Consider the following 16,728-nt stretch of genomic DNA (forward strand, 5'->3'; position numbering starts at 1 on the left):
TAGTGGAAGTAGATGTTTTTATCAATGGATGCCTGTTTGGTTTGCTATCTTATTTATATAAAATAAAGGTTATTTTCATTAGTTTTGAAAGTATGTTTCTATGGGATAGGTATTTAAGCTTGTTTGAGATTATTTCTAGATGTGTTTTTTTTTGTTTTGTTTTTTTGTTTGGGTTTTTTTTTGCTATCTTTTAGTATGTATCTGATTGATTTATGATTGGGAAAACAGAACAAATATTTGCATTTCTTTTCCTTTCCGACTTAGATAATTCTTAGAAACCATGACTAATGGTGCCAAAGCAATTTTTTTCCATTGTCATCTTTTGCATGTTTTTTCTTACCAATCTGGCTGGAAGCCCATTATTTTGTATAAGTAAGAATTTCTTTAATTCATTTTTGGATTTGTCCTTGATCCAGCCTTAACAAATCAAAATTTATTTTTAATTGCTGAGTTAACTGGGCTTCCATGAAGAATAGAAAGATACTACCCTACAGTCCTAGATTGGTACAGAATACCTTATAAAAATTATTTTTCACATTGATAGGTATTTATATTAAGTTCTTCCCAAAATATCGTTATAGATATTTTTGAACTGTTTGTAATAATTTGGATTTTATAAGTCCCTGTTATATCTCAGGTGCTATGTTAGCCTATTGCTTAATGGGTTTTTTTCCTCCCATTTTAGCCAAGAATTGAAACTAAGTCTGAAGCTCAGTCTCAGCCACCTCGTGTGCGTGAACAACGTCCAAGAGAACGACCTGGTTTCCCACCCAGGGGACCAAGGCCAGGTAAACTTTTTGTCATCTTTGGCAAGCAGCGTTGAAAACATTTTCAATGAAAACCATTCTTAATTAGGAGGGGGTTTCTATAGCTGTGCTTCTTAGTCTGTGGTCAGCAAGATCTGCTGAAAACAAGCACACGCCATGTCAACTAACTGACCAAAAAGAGGTTTTATTGTGGATAGTAAAATGTGAAGAAGGTCCCCATGTGGATGAACTCACGGGTCTAGACCCTCTGCCCTTCAGGAATTTGCCGTGGATGCCTTTTGTTTTTGTCAGTTGTTCCATACACACTTCTTCAAAGAAAAGAGAAACAGTTAAGGAACATGAAGTGAAGCACTTACAGCATCTGACAGTGGATTCCTACTCTCTTCTGGTGCCCTCTGGCACTAAACAGGCTTGATCGGCACATGTGACCAATGTAGAAAGTTACTGATACGCTTTAAAAGTTGATTGTTAAAGTTCAGATCTGGCTGCAGAACCCCCATTCCCTTTCTTGATGGCCTCGATGATCCTTTCCTAAAGTCTAGTAACAGAATTTTGTGCCATCACTTGAGAAGTAGCAAGCATTCTAGAGAGGTCCCAGGGTGATAATCTGGTCTGATTCTCCCATTTTACCCCAGGACCACACAGACAGTAAGACTGAACAGCAGAATTTTAATCCAAGTCAAGTGCTCTTTTAAAATTTTTTAGCTTAGCATGGTGACTGACTAGATACCGAACACAAGTACTATTAATTTGATAAAATTCCTTTTAGGAATTTTTCTTTCTTCTGCAAGGATTTTTTCCTGTCCAGAAGGAATGGAAAGCATATCCTGATGGATGAATTTTAAAAAGTAAATTAACAAAAGAAGGAGAATAATACTGGAACACCATGATTTATAATGATGGAGCTTGATGTAGGAGGAGAGAGAGAGACAATGTCCCTCCTCCCTCCTTTGCAGAGATGAAGGACTTTAGCACGGGGGACGTTGTAGACTCTGTCATGTCGCTCTTGATGTGTTGGTTTGTTTTGTTGAACTTTTTTTTAACCTCTTCCATAACTTGCTAATAGGAAAGGGAGAAGGGAAATATTCAGAAATGAATGGGATGTCAGGAATCATTTTTTAACTTGTAAGACCTGTTCCATCTTCGTTCAATAGGCCGAGGAGATATGGAGCAGAATGAATCAGATAACCGAAGAATAATTCGTTACCCAGACAGTCACCAACTCTTTGTGGGGAATTTGCCACATGACATCGACGAGAATGAACTGAAGGAATTCTTCATGAGTAAGTTTTCATTATGAAAAACTTATTTTATTTTTAAAATTAGCACAGGTACTACAGGAATAGCAGAAGTACTGATTTTTCTTGCCACTTGAGTGAGGCAAATTTTTTGCTGCCTTTTTATATTTTGTCACTTGCCTGTCTTCTTTTTTAGCTGCTTATCTTTGGAAATTTGCCAGTTTCTAGCAGCTTGTCAAGAAATCATAAGACTGACACCATTCTTTGCTACCTTATGTGATATGTGCTAAGATAGGGGAGCAAGGAAAAAGAAAGTAGAGCATTGGGGTTGTTAGGTAGTTCATTTTAGGCAGAAGGTGGTTAGGGGACTTGGAGCCAGAACCAGGAGAGTGTGTTCTCTGCAGAGCTGAAGGAACTTAAGAGGGAGAGACTGGAATTCCCAACACAGTAGCTGCTAAGTCGTGGACACCAGCTGTTGCTGCCACCTGTTTCCAAAATTGAGCTACCTTGATTCGAGGAATTTTCTCTACAGCATTAAGAGTCATGGGGTTGGGGCAGCTAGGTGGTGCAGTGGATAGAGCACCAGTCCTGGAGTCAGGAGGACCTGAGTTCAAATCTGGCCTCAGACACTTGACACTTACTAGCTGTGTGACCTTGGGCAAGTCACTTAACCCCAATTGCCTCACCAAAAAAAAAACCCCAAAGAGTCATGGGGTCGAGCTTTAGTTGTTGCCAGTTAGGTGGGATAGCTACATTTCCTTGTTCCAACTATTTCTTGTTTCAGTTGAGAGTAAAATTATTAAAACTTTTAAATTGTACAATTAAAACTTCTGTTAAGTTTTAAAAACAATTCTTTAAGGATATAAGACTTAGGCTTTTTCTATGTGCTATTCTGTTTTTGTAGGTTTTGGCAATGTAGTGGAACTTCGCATTAATACTAAAGGAGTTGGTGGAAAGCTGCCAAATTTTGGATTTGTGGTTTTTGATGACTCTGAGCCAGTTCAGAGAATCTTAGTTGCAAAAGTAAGTTGTATCAAGTTTATCTGAAATAGTGTGATCTTTCTGTTGTATCTTACAGCAGTAATGGAATTTATTAGTTTCATAGGCTTATGGATAAAAGAATTGGAAGGAACTCACCTGAAACCTTTATTGAAGACATCTGTGGGGTGAAGAGGCAAAAGCAGTGTATTGGGAATCAAGAACTGAGTTACAGTTCCTTATCTGCTCCTTATTTTTATCTGTTTGACCTAAACATAATTTCAAAGCTTTTTTTTCAACTTTTAACAACCCTATGACAAATCAGTGCATTCCTTGGTAATTATGTGAATAATAAGTAATAACATGTAAATGTTTTTCGTACCTTGCATTAGAGAGGCAGGTAAATAATTTTCTGTATTTCAGTACTTGTGAAGGAGGGTGGGAGATAGAAACTTGGGATTGCTTTTTTGTTGGATGGGGAAGTGGGAAGGTTAATTGGGTCTTGGTGTTTTGTCGTAGTGGTTGTTTTTTTGAAAAAATTTCCCTTTTCTGTGAAACTTAGTAACTAAATATCTAATTTAACTACTTAAAACTTCTCTCCTTTTTAAAGCCAATTATGTTCCGTGGAGAAGTCCGCTTGAATGTAGAAGAGAAAAAAACAAGAGCTGCAAGAGAGCGAGAAACTAGAGGTGGAGGCGATGATCGTAGAGATCTGCGGCGCAACGATCGGGGTCCTGGAGGTCCACGTGGCATAGTGGGTGGTGGAATGATGCGTGACCGCGATGGAAGAGGCCCTCCTCCGAGAGGTGGCATGGCACAGAAACTTGGCTCTGGAAGAGGAACCGGGCAGATGGAAGGCCGCTTCACAGGACAGCGTCGCTGAAACCCCACTGTTGGCAGACAGTCTTGGCAGTGGTACATTATTCGTCGTGTTTGCATTCTTGTTAATTTTTTTGGCTTTGGAATGTGACACAGCCTTTTTGATCATTTCTTTGATGTGAAAAGCATCCTTTGGTTACCAGTTAAATTGAGGTGGACATTCTTTCCCCAGTTTCACAACAGGATTCACACTGTTCATTTATAAATCTAGACTTGGAGAATTAAGGACTGAGAAATGACCAATATCTTAAATGATCTGCAACAAAAGTGAACCTAAAAGACACGCCCAATTGAATTCGGGTCCTTTTCAGTCAGAAATCCTCTGCTGCACATTTTGTTTTTAAGTGTTACTGTTTCTGCCTCAAACAAACAAAACAAAACCCACCACCAACAAAACAAACAAAAAACTCGTGTTATGCACTTATCAAAATGCACTAATGGGTACTCTGAACTCAATTCCATTGACATCTGCAGGAGGAGGCAGCAGGAAAACAGAAAGTACTTCTACTTCTTCTCTAGATAGAGAATAGATTCTGAAATGATGCAGGCATTCGGTCTGCTGGCTATGACCAACAAGTGCACATGTAAACCTTACCAAGACTTATAAGTATATTCCAGAGGGAAATCATTGAGGTGTGAACTAAAGAATATGGTCCAGAACTCTATTGCTCTGGTCTGGAATATTAGACCAGTGTAGTAACTCATCTAAGATTTTTCTACCTGCCCCTCTTCAGTCCAGGGATGGTTGGCTGCTCAACACACTCCTCCTCCCCTTTGTCCTTTCTTTAAGCTGTGTACAGTGAAAATTGTCCTTACTGTATTTTTAGTTCTCTGGTAATGTAATAAGCATGATGGGTGCCTTCTCTTAATACATCATTCCAGACTTGCTGGTGATTTTGTTACAGTAGAGTGTATGGTTTGCTGTGCTGCAAAGCCAAACAGCTGCTAAATGTTTAAAGAAATCATTGAAATGTATAAAAATTGCAGTATCTTGAAATCAGGTCAAAGTGACTAGGCATGTTCTTCCCTGCTTTCAGTGACAGCTGTGATGCTTTCTGTGGGGGGGAGGTGCGGTGGCATAAGGGCGGGGGTGGGGAGAACGAGGGTGACATCCAGAGCAGTCCCCAGGTCTGACTTTTCACCTAAAAAGCATGAAGATGAATGACTGTTGGCATTTAGCATTTGGAGGTGCTTTTGAAAAGTCAATCAAATTAATGTACATTTCTAGTAATTTTTTAAGTGATCAGAGCTATATGTGGCAAGTTAAATGAAATGAGGATACTGCAATTTTCAGAGCAGAGGGCAGCTACAATTGTTTGCATCTTGTTTGGGGAGGGGAACTGTCCATTTTGCACAATTCTTAAACTAGTACCCACGTGGCTCAGAATCTAGGGCTGGGGCGACATCCTTTTTTATTTTTACATGGATCTTAAGCAATTCTGTGAGGAAGGTTCGCAACTACTGAATTACTTGCTACCCTGCCTTCATAGAAAGTTTAATTAAACTGCAAAGCTGCAAAGGATATTACCCAGTTGTGTGCAGTGGCATTCAGTAAACACCAGTATCTGATGCTTCAGGCTAGGAGTGGAGTGGAGAAGTGTGACTGACCACTTAGAGCTGCTTTTAAACATGGAAGACCTCATTACCTTTTAAATCTTTTTTTTTTTAATGCATATGGTATAGTAGTAATTTGTTTCTGAATTATGCAACTGTTTTTTCTGTAGTAAACTGGCAAGATAATGCACATCTTTTGTTTTTCTTCTACTATGTGAGTGAAATTATATCCGTCTAGTTTTTTTTTTTTCCCCTAAAATTGAGGTCTTCCATGTTTGATGGGAAGTCTTGCACTATTTCAATATTTTTTGGGGGACACATTTCATGGTTTCCATTTCTGGTTTAAGGATTTTTTTTTTTTCTGTTTGAAACGGTTTTACAGTTTCAGAAGTTAAGTATATAGTACTTGAAGTCCTAACCAGAAAACATGACTTTGGTCTTGAGTTTGGAAGCCTTTCTTCAAACGGTTTTAAAATAAGTAGTTTATTACCCATCTTTTTCTTTTAAACCTATTAGCCCATATATCATGTCCTCCCCCACCCCATCCCTTTTTACTCTACGTGCTCCTTCTCTTTCTTACTTTGGTTATTCCTAATGCTTGATCATCGCCCTGCCACCATATAAACTCTTTCTGGCACCAGGAGTAATTACAAATAGAAGTGTAGAAACCTAGAACAGCAAAGAGCCATTCCGCTTCAGTATTGCTTCTTTGAAAACCATGGTTAAATCATTCATTAAAATATCAAACGGAAGTTTACATGGTGATTGCTCACCTACTGTACTGTGGACTTTAACATTCTTGTCCCCCTTTTTTTCAGCAAAAGCAAAGACTCATCTACCATTACTGTTAATTACTGATTTGTTGATGGTAGTTTTCGATCATTCTGATCCCATTTCAACAAAACTGGCTTTACCATTTGGGCTTGAGTTAGGTATAGAAGACAGTGGATTACCATCTTTATTGCTGTAATGTGTTAAGCATTATATGCTCGTAGAAGCTAGTTAATTGTTTCCGGTGGAAAGTATTCTTTGAGTTTCCATTTTGAATGTGTTTTGACTAAACATACAATAAACTACTGATGTCTGCAGCATTTATCTATGTCCTTAATTTAATCTGTAGGATTTTGTACTTAAGAACTATGTATTTCTCCAAGTTGCATTTCACATAGCCTTGTTAGAAGTCAAAAGAAGGAACCGCCCTAAGTTTAGCTTGTTTTCAAAGACTGATGGCATCTGGATTACATATAAAAAAGGAAAATGATTTAAAAATAGATCAAAAGGAAAAGTGGCCTGGGTTAAAAGTTTAAGAATGTTGAATAGAAGAAATCCTAAGGAAAATCACAAGAACTGCTTTATCTGTTATAGAAGGAAACCTAGAACCTTAGGTTCTCTAGTTTGCCTACTGAGTTCAGCATTGAGAGCAAAAGTAGACTTTCTTTAAAGAACCATCGGAGAATCAAAAGGGAGAATAATTACTTAAATATCTTGGCATAGATGATAATTTGATATTTGGTTTTTTTGTTTTGTTTTGGTTTTTTGGGGGGGGCAATGGGGGTTAAGTGACTTGCCCAGGGTCACACAGCTAGTAAGTGTCAAGTGTCTGAGGCCGGATTTGAACTCAGGTACTCCTCAATCCAGGGCTGGTGCTTTATCCACTGAGCCACCTAGCTGCCCCCCTGATAATTTGATATTTGTAAAATCTGATATGAACACATACTTTAGATCAAATTTCAAATTAAATGAGAATAATTGGCATGTCCAATTTTTTATGTACTCTTATAGCTGTTATTTTAAGATGTTAAGATATATTTTTCCCAGACAGAGAGTAATGTAGTGAAATATCTTATATACTCTCAGAAAGTTTGTTTTAGTTGTAGTAAAAAAAACAGTTACCTGTATTACCTTAATGTGTTAGGCTTGTCATTTTTTAATTAACATGTTGAATTTTAAAAGAAGTAATCTTTTGGGTTATTTAGCTTGAATGCTTTTGAAGAAAATGGCTTTTGGGAAGGAAGAAAATGGGTGTGGGGTGTGTGTGTACTGTGGGAATGACCACACCAATGAGATGGGAGTAGTTGTGGAGGATCAAATTTTAACTAATATAAACTATAAACTTTTCCTATCCCAGAAGAATAGAAATGGAAACTAAAACTCTTACTGGTTAGTGTAGGTGTTCTTATTATTTCTGGTAAATTAATAGTGGATTTCAGTCATGTCATCCAATGGCATTGTCTAGTTAAACTTTTATGGTGCAAATGAGTTGATTAACAAAATTTCAGGGCTTTATTTCAGGAAAAATAACCCTGTTAGGTAATGAGAATATCACTTTAAAACGCTGCACAGTTCTCAACCCAGCAACGCTACTCCCTAACTTACCATTGCCTCAAGAACCACTTGACAGATCTTGAAACTGTCCCACTCAGCATCATTCCAATGCCAGCAGGATTGTTGTGTTCCTGGACCTTATCCAAGGTCTCCTGGGGCTGTCCTGGCTTGTCTTGTCTGGTCTGGGATGTTGCATGTATTTAATAATACCCCAAAATACCTGCTAAACTTTCCATTCCTGGATCCTAAGGAATCCCCTTCAGCCCTCTAGATTCAGCTCCATGAGGCAGGAGCTGTGGTCCAGGCAGGCCCATTAGACTTTTCATTGCATAACTTTAACCCGGGAGATAAAATATATGTAAAGAATCCAGTTTGGTTAGAACAGGGTTTGTTATGAGAAGTTAATGGGCCATAAGCCTGCAATTAACAAAATTTCAGTAAAAGGCCGTGGGGTTATTCTTTCAAAAAATTAAAGATGGGAGAGTTGTATTTAGCCACATTTTGTGTTAATGCACAGATAATGCCCTGGATAAAGTGTTATTCATGAATCATGACCCCCCCCTAAGAATTTTCTACTACTGAAAATGGACTTCTGAATTTATATATGGAACACTGGATTTGTTTTTAATTAAGGATAGACACCTTGAAGTCCTAGGATATGTTTATATTTAGATTAATATGGGTAGACATGTTTTTAATTAGAAGATAATTTTTTATCATTGGGAACTATAATCTGGGAAAGTAGGAATAGAGTACTGTCAAAAGATGAAAAATTATGCTTTGGGGGAACTAAAATTAAGAAATTAGATAAATTCCTTTATAAATAAATTACTATTTTCTTGTAAGTTTTAAAAATGTAATTCCCGAATTATTAGAAAAGTAGCATTGTTCTACTGAGGACATTCTCCTATATGTGACTTACTTGGGGATTATAAAATTTCAACTTGTAAGACGCTTTTGATCATCAAGTTTAATATCTATTGATAATGCTAGGATGAAACCAAGTTAGTGGAGAATTCACTTCTAAAACATAACAAGGCCAAGTAGGAGACTATATATAAAAGTATATGTCCAGGGGCAGCTAGGTGGTGCAGTGGATAAAGCACCAGCCCTGGATTCAGGAGGACCTGAGTTCAAATCAGTCCTTAGACACTGGACACATATTAACTGTGTGACCTTGGGCAAGTCACTTAACCCTCATTACCCCACCTTGCCCCCCCCCCAAAAAAAAAAACATGCCCACAAAAGGTGCCTTTTTCTAATTAGAGGACCTACAGTAATTAAATTTACTTCAATTTCTTTTTATAAAAAAATGAATTTCCCAATTCCCCCCCAACACCTTGTTGAACAATTAAAAAAACTTCACAACTTTCATAGCCCAGCAAACCAAATTCCCACGTGGTCCTTATCTAAAAATGGATGTTTAATTTCTAGATTCGCTCCTCTGTAGGAGGTGGCTGGTATTGATTTTCAGTCCTCCGGACTGGTTTATGATCAAATTAATCAGTTCAAAAGAGGTTTTTTTAAAAAAATTTTTTTAAATCCCATATCTCTTTAAATTGAAAAGATACAGAAAATAAAGATCACAGTATTTTAGTTAGTCCTAGCTTTTTACTAATGAGTTTCCATGGCCTTGGGCTATAATGCATGCTCTCAGCAATGCTCTCCATTTCAACTAGCTCTAAAACTATGCTACATGAGAGAGGCACAACTACATCTTTGAAGAGTGATCTATTTAAAGTCAGGTAAGAGATGATTCTAAAATCAGATCCTTGATTCAAGTAGTGTCTCTAATACCTCTGTGACCTTAGGCAAGCCACTTAAGTTCCCCACAGAGCCTGTTTCCTGATAGCCACTATGGCTCTTTTCAGTTCTAGATCTACAATGGTGCGATCTGCTATTTTGGGGGAGAGGTGTGCTCACAGGACTGATGTGGCACGATGGATCCAATAGGCAGTTGGAGATGTGAGATTGGAGGGCACAGGAGAGATGAGGGCTAGATAAATAGATCTGAGAATCATCTGCATAGGCATTTAGTAAATCCTTGTTGATTTTGACCGTAAAGATTAGAAAGTGACTCTCCTGACTCAGTATCTGTCTGTAGATGGATATTCTAGATACCTCTATAAGACCAGGGCTGACCAGAGTCTGCCTCTCCGTGGCTGTGGGGTAAAACTGTGAAACATTCTTTAGAGTTCTAAGTATTATGTCAATGTCAGTTATTACATTTTTACATTGTGCTCCTCTGTTAAAAGGTGGAAACTGTTCTCCAGACTTAAAAAATGGAAAAAATGTTTTAATGTGCTTCCTGAAAAAGGTTTTAAATAAGGCAAGGGGAGTGGGGAAAAGTGGATTAGCAAATGTTAGCTTTCTGAATCCCAGTACTAGATTCTAGCTACTAAGAGATACAAAAGTAGAAGAAATGTTCCTTACCTTCACAGGGTTAGAGACCACATCAGAAGTAAATGAAACTATTTAACTGCTATAAGGATAAGTATCATGCCCTGAGCATGACAGTTGACCTGATGAGAGAAAAAAAAAACCTGTGTTGGAAAATAGGATAGAATTAGCGAGAAGGGCCTTTGAAAGCCACCTGGAGCTTGGACTTGATATGATGGACTTGAGAAAAGGAGCAACCCTGAAAACAGTGGTTAAGGAAAAAGATACACTAATATAGGCTGGCTCAGAGACTGAAATCAAAGACACCATCCATTTGTGAAGAAAGAACTAGAGTGGAGGTAGTTGGGATGGCAAGAGAACAAGACACATTCTTGGTGTTGACTGAAAGGCATTGATAAGGGACTGACTAGGGAATGAATTAGCTGAGTCATAGGATTATATAGAGTTGGGGCCGAGCTTAGAGATTGTCCAGTTCACACACCACCAACACTACCCTTTTATGGAGATGGCTTGCATGAGGTCATATGGTAAGTAGCTGAGTCAAGATTTGAATCCAGGTCATATTTTAGGGTCACCATGAGTCTAAGGTCTGACACTTAGCTTTCTATAGGTTCAGAAATGCTTCCTCATGGGTTGAGCAGGTCAGGGGTCAATGATTCATACAAAACTCGGAGGCTATCCATCATTAGAATTGTCTACCTTGGGAAGTCATGGGAACTCATTTACTGGAGGTCTTCAAACAAAGAATGACCACTTGTTGATCATGTTAGAGAAAGGATTCTTATTCAAGTGTAAGTTGGACCACATGGTCCCTGAAGTCCCCCCCAACAGGTAATGGCCTGCAAAAAGGAGCATTTTGAGTTGAGTCTTGGAGGAAACTGGGGACTCTAAGAGGCAGGGGTGAGAAGGGAGATCATTCTAGGCAGGAGAAGAACCAGTGCAGAAGCAGAGAGAGGGCAGATAGTGTCATGTGTGAGGAACAGCAAGTAGAACAGTATGGCTGGATGGTGGATGGGGGTAAACGTGAGAAGACTATAAAAATAATAAGTGGCCACGTTAGGAAAAGCTTTCAATGCCCAAAGTATACTTGATCCCAAAGGCTATGGGAAGCCACAGCATTTTACTGAGTAGTGGTGTTACATGGTTAGACTTATTTTTTAAGGCATTCCCTTTGGGAGTAACAATGGGTTGGATATGGAAGAGACCTGAGGCTGGGAGACCCATGGTGGGTATTGGCAATAGTTGAAGTGAGGAGTGAGGAGGACCCAAACTAGGATGGTAACTCTTACTGGAGAAAAGATTTGTACAGATCTCTTGTATATAAATATAGAAATGACAACATTTGGCTACTGATTGGATTACAGAGTGAATGGTGTCGGGGAGCTGGGGATTGCAAAAAAAAAATTATAAACTTAAGTGAATGAAAGGATACCAGTGCCCCTCAGAGATGTGGGTCTGGAGCTCAAGGGAAGGAATAAGGCTGAGTATATTGATCAGTGAATCATCTGTGTAGGAATAATGATTAAACTCACAGGAGCTGATGCCTATGGGCAGATCTCTGCCAGTGCCTAATTTCATTCATGCCATGTGGTCTTTTCATATTGGCCTTCCTACTCTTAAGTATCTTGTTCGCTTTAGAATCATAGTACCGGCCCTGGATTCAGGAGGACCTGAGTTTAAATACGGCCTCAGACACTTAACACTTATTAGCTGTGTGACCCTGGGCAAGTCACTTAACCCTCATCGCCCCCCCCCCAAAAAAAAAGAAGCACGATTTTAAATTTAGAAGAGATCTTAGGGGTCATGTAAGAGGACCCCCACCTCCCACTCCCACCAGTTTACAAATGAAGCTATTGCCATGTGCTCAAAGGTTCAATGATTTGCTAATAGCATTAGCTGATGAGTGACTGAGTCACCGAGCTAATTCCCACTCCTACGTTCTTTCCTGTCCACCATGCTTTCCTTAGTCCAGTTCAGTTTGGGTCTTTTGCATCAAATCCATAGTCCTCTTTGTACAGGGTTGAGAGAGAGAGAATAGATTTTCTACTTCTTGGCTCTTCTAAGCTATTAGAAAATAACAGAATTTCTTGAGTAATATTCAGGATCTACTTTTCTGCAGTAAGCAAGGATGTGAGAAAGAGTACATGCTGCAGTGGTTAAACAAATTATACTATTGGTTCTCCTCCTTTGGAGGAGAATCCTTCACCAATTACTTTAGTTACAGCAATAACATTCCTGAAACTGCTACTTTTCCCTCCTGTTTTGTTCTACCTTCATTGGCCATGAATCGTATCCTTTCTTTCTCTAGAATTTTCTTTAGTTAACAGTTCAGTTGAAGTCACCTCACTAAGTATTTATTTCTTTTTATTGGGGTACCCAACACAGTGCTAGATGCTGTGAATGTTATTAATGATGAATATTTCTACTCCAAGGAATCAATCTTTTCTGAGGAGACAATACTTATACACCTCCCCCAAACAATTACAAAAAGATATAAATATAGACTTAAATTTTAAAAAATGTCTTAAATTTATTGTGTAAGATTAAATTCTATGGAGGATTAAGAAAGCCAGGATTATGTCCATGACTCAGGTGGTACCAGAGCTGACTTAAGGGGACCTGAAAAAAACAGCTGCTGGTAGGGACAGTTTGCCCACTCTCTAAGTGCCTGTTTCCTTTATCATGGGCTTACCACCAAACAGACTCATCTGATGGACTGAACCTTTGTCCTGTGAGGATCTCAGCTATGCTATTCTCATCCTGGCTAGATTGGACCACCAGTCAGTTGTAGATGATTTGACCCCGCTAGCATTACCTGCTGATAGTTGTACAAAATTAGAGTTACCAGTGGCTTTTGCTACCATGCTACTGGACACAAATGGAGGGTTTCACCAGAGCCTTGTTGGTCCCTATAATTTCCCCCGATCTACTTCCTTTTGGTATCATCCATTCTGGGTAGTCATGGCAGTGGGGTTATTAGGGGTAATGGCATCAGATGCTGCTGATGTGGCAGGAAAGACAGGTCCTACCCCCAGGCCTTTGGTCTGATCTTGATCTCTCCACTTACTGAGTTCATCTTAGAAATAAAATTAGAGGGGCAGCTAGGTGGCACAGTGTATAAAGCACCAGCTCTGGATTCAGGAGGACCTGAGTTCAGATCTGTCCTCAAACACATGACACTAGTTGTGTGACCCTGGGCAAGTCACTTAACCCTCATTGCCCTGCAAAAAAAATAAAATAAAATTAGAGGCATTTCTGAACATGGTTTTACTTTCCTCCATGTTGACTTATCTGCCTTTCTACATGAAGGTCTTCCCATTGGTACAGGATGCACTTAGGGCTGCCCAAATGAAGGGAATCTCACAAATTACCAAGGACACAGCCAAGGCTCTAGTACCATTGATAAACTGTAATTTCTCAAGTTGAGCAGTCATTGTTATTGAAACTCTCCCACATCACAGGTTCCCGTAGAGCCTGGAATACCCAACATCCTTTCAGCTTGAACAGTCTACATAAGCAAAGTCATCTTAACAGTAGCTAATGTCTATATTGCCCTTCAGATGTGCCAGGCACTGTGCTAAATGCTTTAGTTATTGTCTCATTTGATCCATACAACAGCTGTGGGAGGTAGGTTCTCCTATCCCCATTTTATAGATGAGGAAACTGAGGCAGACAGGTTCAGTGATTTGCCTGGAGTCACAGCTAGTACATGTCTGATGCCCTTATTTGGTGGTCAGAAGCCACTCAGGCTTTAACTTGATGTCGATTTTGAAGGAGCCCAGGGAGGTTGAATGCTCAAACCTCTGGACCTTAAGATACTGAATTGCTTTCCCCTTCAGGTAGTCTTCCACCTTTACAGTGAAAATGGCAGCCATGTTATTCTCATCCTGAATACACCTTGGGCCAAATTGGAGATCATACTGTTGGATTTCATCCCTCCTTTTGACAGTGTTCAAGAGCCACCTTCCTGAATAATGAACATGCAGGTTCTTGGGAACTAGTACCAAGTGACACCTGCAGTGAATGGAGATGGACGCTCTTTCCCCATCTTCGGGAACTCTTATGATCCATCACCATGTTGGCTTCCTGCTGTCATTCAGACTTGGCAAAGCTGTTTGTGCTCATGAGCATCATTTGAGTCCTAGCAAGCAGCAGATATGCAGGGCTAGGTGGGGACAGAAGGGGGAAGTGCCTGATGGGGAGGGGAGCAGGCAGTGCACTGCATGGAGAGCCACCTTCTGCCCTGTGGAGCTAGACTTCCACCCCTTCTGGGGGAGCAGGGTCTTGAGGGGACTTAAATTTTTACTATCTAAAAGCTACCTTAGCCGCACAATAGTACTCAATATCAGACAACCTAGATTCTATTCTCTCCCTGCCCAGGCCTGGATTCATAGCATCTTTACAGTGTCTTTCCTTCAGATACCTTAGAAATCCTTCCGTTATTGAAGACTCACTATGTTGCCTTGAGAAACTCCCATTTTCTTCCATTAAAATATTAAAAATTCTCTGGGCAGGGGTAGCTAGATGGCACAGTGGATAGAGCACTAGCCCTGGAGTCAGGAGGACCTGAGTTCAAATCCGGCCTCAGACACTTAACACTTACTGGCTGTGTGACCCTGGGCAAGTCACTTAACCCCAATCGCCTCACCAAAAAAACCCAACAAAAAAACCAACCAACAAACAAACATTCTCGGGGCAGCTAGGTGGCGCAGTGGATAGAGCACTGGCCCTGGAGTCAGGAGTACCTGAGTTCAAATCCGGCCTCAGACACTTAACACTTACTAGCTGTGTGACCTTGGGCAAGTCACTTAACCCCAATTGCCTCAATTAAAAAAATATATATATATATAAAATTCTCAAGTCTTAGATTTATGAAGAGACAAATCTATTATCCCTTCTCCCATTCTTAGAGGCAATGAGTTTCTTCTTAATGCAAAATCTTTTGCCTTATGATTAGCAAACTCCTACGTTCCTCTTTCATACTCCCTGTGATTCAGAGCCACTGAAAAAATGAATCTTTCTATGTCTTCTCATACTCTATCAATCTCACACTTTATTTCTCCTCAGGCCCTGTTTGGTCTTTTATTCCACGGTGTCCTATCTACCAATCCTACATCCCTAGATCTTTGCCTCATACTTTTTCCCCATCTTCTGACACTTATGTAAATGGGGACTCTTCAGAAGACTGCATCCCTGGCTACTGTCTCCAGCATGCTGGGATCCACAGACTCCTTGCTACTAACTGTGATCCAAAGTATTCCCATTGTTACCTGTGTTCGGACTCTCCCTTTTTTTGAGGCTCACTCCATCGAGCTATGTCAACTAGTTGCTGTAATCTTGCCAGCCTCCAGGGCACTTTGCTTCCTCTAGGAGCTCCAAACCCAGCCCACAGTTTTCACCTCCATCCCAATTCCTTGCCCTTCTACTTGAGATCTTAATGTATAAATTAATGTCCCCATAAGCACTCTGCCTTCTCAGTCCATCAATTGCTTCATCTCCCATGACCTACATCTTTACCATAACTGCTCATACTTTACTTTAGGCTTCAACATCAGCCATAATGTGCCACCTTGTGTGCTCATGGGCTCTCAAATTCCTCTCATCAGATCACAGATCTAGACCTCAGAAGTAATATAGTCCAACCTGTTTATTTTACATATGAGGAAATAAAAACCCAGGGGAAGTTAAATGGTCATCCACGTAGGACCTATCAGGCAGAATTTGAACCCAGTTCCTATGACTCCAGAACTTCTGACTCTTTCCACTGTATCATTCTATCTTCCATCTCAAACTACAAAATTCAGGCCAAACCCTGCCAGTCACTTGTTTTGTATGGCCTGAGAGCTAAAAAGTTTTGGGGCAGCTAGGTGGCACAGTGGATAGAGCACCAGCCCTGGAGTCAGGAGGACCTGAGTTCAAATCTAGCCTCAGACACTTGACACTTACTGGCTGTGTGACCCTGGGCAAGTCACTTAACCCCAATTGCCTCAACAAAAACAAAACAAAAAGAAAAAGTTTATTGCATTTTTGTGTGTGTGTGTGTGTGTGTATGGGGGCAATGAGGGTTAAGTGACTTGCCTAGGGTCACACAGCTAGTTAATGTCAAGTATCTGAGGTCAAATTTGAACTTAAATTCTCCTGAATCCAGGGCTGGTGCTTTATCCACCGCGCCACCTAGCTGCCCCCTATTGCATTTTAAAATGCCAAAACCACTCTTACCTCAAAGATGTACAAAAATCATAAAATATAATCTGATTAGCTTTCAAAGCAGCTCTTCAAAACTTCACCCTGACCTATATGTCCAGCCTCACTGGATATTCTTCCTTTTCCCACACTCTGCGATCCAGACAGAAAGATCTCTCCATTCCACTTCTCATCTTTCAGTCTTTGCACTGGTTATGTCCCTTCTTTGGAATGCACTTTGGAGAATCCTTTCACTAATTCAGTCAAGGTATATGGAAAAGGAGGACTCTTTTTAATTGGATTAGACAAAAGGTAATTATACCTTCGTCCAATCACCATCCTTGTCACTTCAGGGAGGAGTCTTTTCTGGGCTAATGAGGCCCTTTAGAAATTTGTTAGACCTT

At 39.9% G+C, this 16,728-nt stretch overlaps 1 protein-coding gene across 1 annotated transcript in view; it reads left to right on the forward strand.

Annotated features, from left to right (window-relative positions):
* G3BP2 (G3BP stress granule assembly factor 2) overlaps window positions 1–6,507 on the forward strand; it is a 44,551-nt gene extending 38,044 nt beyond the window's left edge. The window contains 4 exon segments of the mRNA XM_043969844.1: window positions 686–788; window positions 1,922–2,050; window positions 2,910–3,028; window positions 3,594–6,507. Coding sequence (XP_043825779.1) covers window positions 686–788; window positions 1,922–2,050; window positions 2,910–3,028; window positions 3,594–3,866 — 624 coding nt within the window. The 3' untranslated portion in view covers window positions 3,867–6,507.
* Window positions 6,508–16,728: the final 10,221 nt, after the last annotated feature.

This window comes from Dromiciops gliroides, chromosome 6 (assembly GCF_019393635.1).
Source record: "Dromiciops gliroides isolate mDroGli1 chromosome 6, mDroGli1.pri, whole genome shotgun sequence".
Classification (NCBI taxonomy): Eukaryota; Metazoa; Chordata; class Mammalia; order Microbiotheria; family Microbiotheriidae; genus Dromiciops; species Dromiciops gliroides.